General features: G+C 45.1%; 1 protein-coding gene across 1 annotated transcript in view; it reads left to right on the forward strand.

Annotated features, from left to right (window-relative positions):
• The window catches only part of SEC22A (SEC22 homolog A, vesicle trafficking protein), a 36,345-nt gene extending 27,585 nt beyond the window's left edge, over positions 1-8,760 (forward strand). Inside the window, exons 6-7 of the mRNA XM_068246218.1 lie at positions 7,380-7,442; positions 8,349-8,760. Coding sequence (XP_068102319.1) covers positions 7,380-7,442; positions 8,349-8,549 — 264 coding nt within the window. The 3' untranslated portion in view covers positions 8,550-8,760. The remainder of the gene's footprint in view (positions 1-7,379; positions 7,443-8,348) is intronic.
• Positions 8,761-10,729: the final 1,969 nt, after the last annotated feature.

The following is a 10,729-nucleotide window of genomic DNA, read 5'->3' on the forward strand; positions in this document are numbered from 1 at the left end:
TTCTCTTTAAATCCTTTTTAGGGAATATCTTTATAAATAATCAAGGCCTTGCTGAGAACCCCCTAGGAAGAGATGGACTAGTCCAAAACCTGTCACTTCTGTCAGATTTCTACTACTTACTGTAAGTGACAGCAACATAAGAGAAAAGTAATTTATGGCTCATTTTACTCTGGAAAAAACGTATTTCTTATTTGTATATGTTTGCACATATTTAAAATTTTAAACATTTTCGTCATAGTGCCCCTTTAAGTTGTGTATAGGCTCTTCCTGCCTGTGATGACGCATCGATCGGAGGCCGTGTGACGATATGTCTGCCTCCCGGTGTAACGTGGGTTAATGTTTCTCGGAGAGCAGACTCTGCACACCTGCCATCCAGACCTGCCTCTAATGAACCAATTACACACATTGATAAATGCCGGCGAGGTGTGCGGTAATAAGCAGTGCGGCACGGTCATTAGCCAGGAGGACTGGCCGCGTCTGACTCTGATGTATGTCTGATTATACAGCCTAACACACCATCTTTTCTTACTATGGAAATCTTAGCAGCTAATATTATAGCCTGACAGCTACTCTGTGATGGTACCAGAGCTCCCCCTGCTGGACAAGCTGTAACATTACACCTAAACTGTAATCCTATGATGGTACCAGAGCTCCCCCTGCTGGACAAGCTGTAACATTACAACCAAACAGTAATCCTATGATGGTACCAGAGCTCCCCCTGCTGGAAAAGTGTTAATTTAACATGCAGTACTCCATTTGTAATTTGTCTTCTTTAAAGGAGTTATCAGGGTAATTTTTACAAAACAAGCGCTACTTACCCGGGGTTTCTTCCAGCCCCAAGCTCCCAGCATTTCCCTCGCCGCAGCTCTGCAGTCAGTCGTTCGCCGCAGCTCCCTTTTGGTCCCCGGCGATGTCAGGCCGACCTCCAGTCCGCTCCGGCCCACGTGGCAGTGATTGACAGCGCCGCTTGCGCAGGTGCAGTACAGGCCGACTTGGAGGTCGCCCTGACGTCATCACTGGGGACCGGGAGCGAGCTACGGCGAGGGACATGCTGGGAGCATGGGGCTGGAGGAATCCTGATAACTCCTTTAAAGTGGACCTCAACTCAGATCTTCCTTTCTGCTTTAAAAGATACGCAACAGCATAATCACTTTTAAAGAAAAACATTTCTTTGTTACACTGGACTGAGGTTGTTGGGGAAGCGCCCAAGGGGTTTGATGGGTTAATGAGGCTTAACTTCTCCCGTATAGATAACAAGGAGGTGTCTTGCCTCCAATGAAGGCTCACATTGCTTTGTTACAGCTGACACAAATCCTGCAATAAATCTGCAGTGTGTCTACTTCCTGCTTTCATGGAAACAGACATATTGTTAACAGCAAAGTGAAAATGAACTTCCGCACACTCATGCAAATCCTCATGCGAATCCATTTCCAAAAATCATGCAGCAATCAATGCTGTCCCTACAGCTAAGATACAAGCTGGGATCTTTTTTACAAGAATAAAGTCTCTTGCGTAGTCACATACACCGCATAGAGGTAGCCCAGTGTTGTATGTGTCCTAACTCTGGCCCTGTAACATGCATAGCACATACACCGCATAGAGGTAGCCCAGTGTTGTATGTGTCCTAACTCTGGCCCTGTAACATGCATAGCACATACACCGTGTAGAGGTAGCCCAGTGTTATATGTGTCCTAACTCTGGCCCTGTAACATGCATAGCACATACACCGCGTAGAGGTAGCCCAGTGTTATATGTGTCCTAACTCTGGCCCTGTAACATGCATAGCACATACACCGTGTAGAGGTAGCCCAGTGTTATATGTGTCCTAACTCTGGCCCTGTAACATGCATAGCACATACACCGCGTAGAGGTAGCCCAGTGTTATGTGTCCTAACTCTGGCCCTGTAACATGCATAGCACATACACCGCGTAGAGGTAGCCCAGTGCCGTATGTGTCCTAACTCTGGCCCTGTAACATGCATAGCACATACACCGCGTAGAGGTAGCCCAGTGTTATATGTGTCCTAACTCTGGCCCTGTAACATGCATAGCACATACACCGCATAGAGGTAGCCCAGTGTCGTATATGTCCTAACTCTGGCCCTGTAACATGCATAGCACATACACCGCATAGAGGTAGCCCAGTGTCGTATATGTCCTAACTCTGGCCCTGTAACATGCATAGCACATACACCGTGTAGAGGTAGCCCAGTGTTATATGTGTCCTAACTCTGGCCCTGTAACATGCATAGCACATACACCGCATAGAGGTAGCCCAGTGTCGTATATGTCCTAACTCTGGCCCTGTAACATGCATAGCACATACACCGCGTAGAGGTAGCCCAGTGCCGTATGTGTCCTAACTCTGGCCCTGTAACATGCATAGTCACATACACCGCGTAGAGGTAGCCCAGTGTCGTATATGTCCTAACTCTGGCCCTGTAACATGCATAGCACATACACCGCATAGAGGTAGCCCAGTGTCGTATATGTCCTAACTCTGGCCCTGTAACATGCATAGCACATACACCGCGTAGAGGTAGCCCAGTGTTATATGTGTCCTAACTCTGGCCCTGTAACATGCATAGCACATACACCGTGTAGAGGTAGCCCAGTGTCGTATGCGTCCTAACTCTGGCCCTGTAACATGCATAGCACATACACCGCGTAGAGGTAGCCCAGTGTTATGTGTCCTAACTCTGGCCCTGTAACATGCATAGCACATACACCGCATAGAGGTAGCCCAGTGTCGTATATGTCCTAACTCTGGCCCTGTAACATGCATAGCACATACACCGTGTAGAGGTAGCCCAGTGTTATATGTGTCCTAACTCTGGCCCTGTAACATGCATAGCACATACACCGCGTAGAGGTAGCCCAGTGTTATGTGTCCTAACTCTGGCCCTGTAACATGCATAGCACATACACCGCATAGAGGTAGCCCAGTGTCGTATATGTCCTAACTCTGGCCCTGTAACATGCATAGCACATACACCGCGTAGAGGTAGCCCAGTGTTATGTGTCCTAACTCTGGCCCTGTAACATGCATAGCACATACACCGCATAGAGGTAGCCCAGTGTCGTATGTGTCCTAACTCTGGCCCTGTAACATGCATAGCACATACACCGCGTAGAGGTAGCCCAGTGTTATGTGTCCTAACTCTGGCCCTGTAACATGCATAGCACATACACCGCATAGAGGTAGCCCAGTGTCGTATGTGTCCTAACTCTGGCCCTGTAACATGCATAGCACATACACCACATAGAGGTAGCCCAGTGTCGTATGTGTCCTAACTCTGGCCCTGTAACATGCATAGCACATACACCATGTAGAGGTAGCCCAGTGTTATATGTGTCCTAACTCTGGCCCTGTAACATGCATAGCACATACACCACATAGAGGTAGCCCAGTGTCGTATGTGTCCTAACTCTGGCCCTGTAACATGCATAGCACATACACCACATAGAGGTAGCCCAGTGCCGTTTGTGTCCTAACTCTGGCCCTGTAACATGCATAGCACATACACCGCGTAGAGGTAGCCCAGTGTTATATGTGTCCTAACTCTGGCCCTGTAACATGCATAGCACATACACCGCGTAGAGGTAGCCCAGTGTCGTATGTGTCCTAACTCTGGCCCTGTAACATGCATAGCACATACACCGCATAGAGGTAGCCCAGTGTTATATGCGTCCTAACTCTGGCCCTGTAACATGCATAGCACATACACCGCATAGAGGTAGCCCAGTGTTATATGTGTCCTAACTCTGGCCCTGTAACATGCATAGCACATACACCGCATAGAGGTAGCCCAGTGTTATATGTGTCCTAACTCTGGCCCTGTAACATGCATAGCACATACACCGCGTAGAGGTAGCCCAGTGTCGTATGTGACCTAACTCTGGCCCTGTAACATGCATAGCACATACACCGTGTAGAGGTAGCCCAGTGTCGTATGCGTCCTAACTCTGGCCCTGTAACATGCATAGCACATACACCGCATAGAGGTAGCCCAGTGTTATATGTGTCCTAACTCTGGCCCTGTAACATGCATAGCACATACACCGCATAGAGGTAGCCCAGTGTTATATGTGTCCTAACTCTGGCCCTGTAACATGCATAGCACATACACCGTGTAGAGGTAGCCCAGTGTTATGTGTCCTAACTCTGGCCCTGTAACATGCATAGCACATACACCGTGTAGAGGTAGCCCAGTGTTATATGTGTCCTAACTCTGGCCCTGTAACATGCATAGCACATACACCGTGTAGAGGTAGCCCAGTGTTATATGTGTCCTAACTCTGGCCCTGTAACATGCATAGCACATACACCGTGTAGAGGTAGCCCAGTGTCGTATGCGTCCTAACTCTGGCCCTGTAACATGCATAGCACATACACCAGGTAGAGGTAGCCCAGTGTCGTATGTGTCCTAACTCTGGCCCTGTAACATGCATAGCACATACACCGTGTAGAGGTAGCCCAGTGTCGTATGTGTCCTAACTCTGGCCCTGTAACATGCATAGCACAAACATGCATGCATTCAGCGCATCAAAACCTATCTAGGGAATAGGAGCACATATCCTTACCGTCCTCCCTGGGACAGATAGTGCATCTAACTAATCCTGCAAGGGAGCTGCTAGTACCTGTATATGTACCATGCGAACACACCAGCAGGCTGTGTGATAAGATCACTAATGGGGAAGAGGGAGAGCATTAGATACAATCCTGGCCACAAAGGATCAAATACAATTTAAAAATCCAGGCTTCTCACCTCGAGCTAAGACATTTAAAGAGGAACTGCAGTGAAAATAATGTAGTAAAAAAAGTGCTTCATTTTTACCATAATTATGTATAAATGATTAAGTCAGTGTTTGCTCATTGTAAAATCTTTCCTCTCCCTGATTTACATTCTGACATGTATTACATGGTGACATTGTTACTGTGAGCAAGTTATGTAGCTGTTTCTAGCTGCTCTGGCTGTTAGAGACAGCGGTAAACAGCTAATTCCTGTCTGTGAACCTTGTTACATTGTGGCAGTTTGCCCAGAGTACCGCGGTACTCAGAGCTTCTTGTGGGAGGGGTTTCAGCACAAAATCAGTCATACAGCGCCCCCTGATGGTCTGTTTGTGAAAATCATTATATTTCTCATGTAAAAGGGGGTATCAGCTACTGATTGGGATAAAGTTCAATTCTTGGTTGGAGTTTCTCTTTAACCATTTTGTCCTCCTTGACGTATAAAAACGTCAAGGAGGACAGGCGCGCTCCCGCGGCCGATCGCGCGCGTGCACGTGCACTCCTGGCCGCGGAGTCGGTAGCCACGGAATCAATGTATCGGGCTATGGAGCCCGATCATTGATTCCTCTCCCCCGCTGAAAAAGCGACAGCTTCTCTCGGAAGCTTCGCTCTTTCTGAAGCTGTGTCCCTCTAAGCGTACATTGTACGCTTAGAGTGACGTCATGTAAAAAAAATCGAGATTGCCATCTTGTGGCCAAAAAGTAAAACTACAAGTAAATGCCCAAAAACATTACAATACACCAATATTTCCCCAAATAAAACACTTTTATATCCCACCCTCCCAAAAATGCCCACATAAAATGTTTAATAAAAAAAAAACATTACTATAAAAAAAAAAAAAACATAAATATTTACCTAAGGGTCTAAACTTTTTAAATATCAATGTAAAGATGAAATATTTCTCTCTATTTTTTTTTTTTATAAGCTTGTAAATAGTGATGGATGCAAAACGGATAGGGATAGGGACATAATTTAAATGGTGAAATAACCGTGACAAATGGGCAATTACAATACGTGGGTTTTAATTATGGAGGCATGTATTATTTTAAAACTATAATGGCCGAAAACTGACAAATAATGAATTTTTTCATTTTTTTTCTTATTCTTCCTGTTAAAATGCATTTACAGTAAAGTGGCTCTTAGCAAAATGTACCCCCCAAAGAAAGCCTAATTGGTGGCGGAAAAAACAAGATATAGATCAGTTCATTGTGATAAGTAGTGATAAAGTTATAGGCTAATGAATGGGAGGTGAACATTGCTCGGATGCATAAGCTGAAAACGACTGAGATGTTAAGTGGTTAAACACTTGCAGATTTCATGGGGAGGTGCTGGAAGGGGTGTGGCAAGCAAAACGGCAAAGTCAAAATAAACTTCCGCACAGCCTGTGCTTTCAAATGAGCTTATCAGCCATCTCTGCCGTGGCAGTCAGCTGACCCTGAGGAGAGATCAAACTACAGCTTGTGATTAGTCACAGATGAGGGAGAATTAGACAGGCTAAACTCTCTAAATACATACAGGGTACGTGTCTCTATTTTTTTCCTTCTGTCCTGTGCAAGAGTTCAGGTCCACTTTAAGGATAGCCGAGGCCATGCATAAAATCTATCTTTTCGTACTTGGGGCTTCTTCCAGCCCCTAAAGGTCACATTTGTCCTTCGCCGCGGCTACGGTCTCCTCCCGTCTCAAGCTGGCAGCCTCTGAAGTCTTTTTTTGTTGGGGGGGAGGGGAGACACAGAACTTCTTACCTAAGGTGACAACACTTCAGGTTACAGGTATCCTTCCAGGTTCACCTGTTATTGGGCACTATGTTGTTTATACGTAATACTACCAGCACTCAGCCCACCGATCTGCAATCTTCCTGTGTATTGCGTATGGCAGATACACGGCTCAATGGGCTCTATTCACAAAACTTCTCATACATGACTTACTTATCACCTAATTGATAAAAAATAACCTATCGGCACATTTACAGGCAAAATAATCACTCAAAGTTGTTCCTAATTAACTTCATTTCAGTATTACTTTTCTCACCTTAATTATGTATTTTTGCTCTTCGGAAGCTTAACAATGTAACATAGATAAGGTTACAACAGGTGAAAAAGCTTTGTGAATGCTGCCCTATGTGTCAGGCCTGGATCCTCCTCCTCTGTAGCTGCACAATCCTCACTCTGTATGACTGATAATATACAATAAACGGGAAGAATCTGAATAGATTGGTTGTATGGTGTGTGGTCTAAGCTGTCGATAAGAGGCACTCTCTTGTGTGAATAGTTGGCTCCCTGTAGCAGAGGCCTGCAGACAGTTTCACCACGTCATGCCTGACACCTCCCCCACCATGCCTGACACCTCCCCCCACCATGCCTGACACCGCCCCTGCCATGCCTGACACCTCCCCCACCATGCCTGACACCGCCCCCGCCATGCCTGACACCTCCCCCCACCATGCCTGACACCTCCCCCCACCATGCCTGACACCTCCCCCACCATGCCTGATACCGCCCCCGCCATGCCTGACACCTCCCCCACCATGCCTGACACCTCCCCCCGCCATGCCTGACACTTCCGCTAACACTGACATTCTGTATTCCAGAGCGACGATGATGTCAGCTGTATTATCGCTTTCTTCCTGGGAACCGCTGCTTGCCTTTATCAGGTAATTTTCAGTCACTAATGATTCTTTTTACCCTGAACTGCAGTGGCTGAATACAGGTCAGGCTGTACAGTGGTTCAAAAAGTTTGCTTTATTAAAAAAAAAAAAAAAAAAAAAAACTGTTTTAAACTTACCTTCATAGCCTATTTCGAGATGAAAGCGTAAACCCTTCATCAGACTGTACTCCGGTATATGAACCCTTTATCAGACTGTACTCCAGCATTTAATATAAAGTATACACATGTTAGGGTTTGTAGTCCAGCAGCAAAAGAGCGACAAACAGCTTTTCCTTGTGTTTCCTGCCCATGTAATCTGCAGGCCTGATGATGTGAAAATGCTGAGGTGACTCCTCCCCCTATGGGCGCACACTCTGATGTAGGAGGTACCTATAGCTCAGTTGGCTGATAGTGTAATGGTTAAGGGCTCTGCCTCTGACACAGGAGACCAGGGTTCGAATCTCGGCTCTGCCTGTTCAGTAAGCCAGCACTAATTCAGTAGGAGACCTTTGGCAAGTCTCCCTTACACTGCTACTGCCAATAGAGCGCGCCCTAGTGGCTGCAGCTCTGGCGCTTTGAGTCCGAAGGGAGAAAAGCGCAATATAAATGTTATTTGTCTTGTCTTGTCTATATAGGGGGAGGAGTCATTTGCATTTTCAGAGCCCTGGCAACTTCTTCAGTCACTGGAAACTAGAGGCGGCAGTGTTACTTGCTGCAGACCAGGCAGGAAACACAAGGGCAAGCTGCATGTAACTCTTTTGCTGCTGGATTCTTAACACATGTACACTTTACATTATATACAGGAGTACTGTCTGCTGACGGACTCTAGTTCTTGCTTGGAGTGAGCCTGCTGTGTGTTTGTGTCGGGCCTGGAGGGATATCCTGACCTTCCATCTCCATGTTTCTCTTGCAGTGTTACCTGTTTGTGTACAGCACCAGCTGGCGGAACATGAAATCCTTCCTGGCGTTCGGCCTGATCTGTCTGTGTAACATGTATCTCCACGAACTGCGCAATATCTGGCAGCTTTTCTTCCACGTCACAGTCGGGGCCTTCGTTACATTCCAGATCAGACTACGACAGCCGCAGAGCAAGTCCCCCGATTACAACGTCTGATCCCCCCCTACACACACGCCCATGGAACCAAGTCTATTTTCTTTTTCAATCATTTTATTTGCCTGCGGTTACGTCTTGTACCAGATGCAGTGCGGGACCACCAAACGCATTGCGGGCACAAGCCGGTGTACACACTACTTTGTTTTTGGCACTCTGAGTTATTGCCTTTGTAAGGCAGCCTTTACAAGTAATAAAGCAGTTCTGTACAAAATGTCGTCTAGTGATGTATATCAGTGGGCGGGATCAGAACTTTTATCATCATCAGAGTTTTGTTTTGAAGCGGACCTGAACTCAGAACCTTATCTCAGCACTAAAAGATACACAACAGCATAATAACCTTTAAAGAAAAACATTTGTTACAGCTGATAAAAATCCTGTAATAAACCTGCAGTGTGCCTACTTCCTGCTTTCATGGAAGCAGACACACTGTTAACATCCTGTGCTTCCAAATTAGCTGCTCTGGCGTTGCAGTCAGCTGACACAGGGAGAGATCAAATTACAACTTGTGATTAGTCATAGATAAGGGTGGATTAGGAAGACTTAACCATTTATGCTTCCAGGACGTAGTACCTACGTCCAGGAGGCCACGTGCGCGCTCCCGCGGCCGATCGCGCGCGTGCACGCGCACTCCCGGCCGCGGATTCGGTAGCCCAGGAATCAGTGTATCGGGCTATGGTGCCCGATCACTGATTCCTCTCCCCCGCTGAAAAAGCGACAGCTTCTCTCGGAAGCTACGCTTTTTCTGAAGCTCTGTCCCTCTAAGCGTACATTGTACGCTTAGAGTGACGTCATGTAAACAAACTCAAGATTGCCATCTTGTGGCCAAAAAGTAAAACTACAAGTAAAAGTAAAAAAACATTACAATACACGAATATTTCCCCAAATAAAACACTATTTATATCCCACCCTCCCAAAAATGCCCACATAAAATGTTTAATAAAAAACAAAACAAAAACATTACTATAAAAAAAACAAAAAAAACCCAAATATTTACCTAAGGGTCTAAACTTTTTAAATATTTATGTAAAGATGAAATATTTCTCGCTATTTTTTTTATTATAAGCTTGTAAATAGTGATGGATGCAAAACGGAAAAAATGCTCTTTTATTTCCAAATAAAATATTGTCGCCATACATTGTGATAGGGACATAATTTAAACGGTGTAATAACCGTGACAAATGGGCAAATACAATACGTGGGTTTTAATTATGGAGGCATGTTTTATTTTAAAACTATAATGGCCGAAAACTGACAAATAATGAATTTTTTCATTTTTTTTTCTTATTCTTACTGTTAAAATGCATTTACAGTAAAGTGGCTCTTAGCAAAATGTACCCCCCAAAGAAAGCCTAATTGGTGGCGGAAAAAACAAGATATAGATCAGTTCATTGTGATAAGTAGTGATAAAGTTATAGGCTAATGAATGGGAGGTGAACATTGCTCGGATGCATAAAGTGAAAACAACTGAAGGCTGAACTGGTTAAAGGAATACTATCGATGTATGCATTTATTTTTAAATGCTGTATGTTGTAGCACACATTAGGGCAAGTACTAGGAGCAATTTGATTCCTCACACAGCTGTTCCTCTCAACTGTAAAATCCTCCGTCAGTTTTGGCGTCAGTGTTGGATACAAATGTATCTAATTGCTGAGGGCTCCCAGAGGGCTAGACCATATCTCTGCACAGGGGAGTTGCTATCAACTCCTCAGTTTATAGTTTAATTATCACCTTGCTGAAATAATCTTATTGATATGGTGGTAAGGGGTTAAAGATTCTAGCAATGTGTGTTTATTATCTTTGCTTCTCTTAACTGATAAAGATACTAATAATGCTAATTGTAAACAGTGGTCTGCCCCTCTCAGCAGCTTGTAAAGTGGATGCAGCCTGGAGTGAATCACCACAAGCAGGCAGCCAGACTGAGTGTAAACACAGACTAGTGTTATAGCTAGTTATATTCCAGCAATATTACAGCTCATTTAGTTACCTGTTACCACCTCAGATCAGCCTATTTCTCCTCATGTCTCCTGCATGCTGTGAGTGACACAGTAAAATATATTTGTGAGCTGTGTGACAGAGTAACCAAGCAGCTCAGGGTGACCCAAACTACTATGAGCTGTGTGAGAAATGAATTTTTAAGCAGGGATAGCAAGAGAGAGACCTGGGTGAATAAATAAAGTGCC

The sequence above is a fragment of the Hyperolius riggenbachi genome, chromosome 7, assembly GCF_040937935.1.
Source record: "Hyperolius riggenbachi isolate aHypRig1 chromosome 7, aHypRig1.pri, whole genome shotgun sequence".
Taxonomy (NCBI): domain Eukaryota; kingdom Metazoa; phylum Chordata; class Amphibia; order Anura; family Hyperoliidae; genus Hyperolius; species Hyperolius riggenbachi.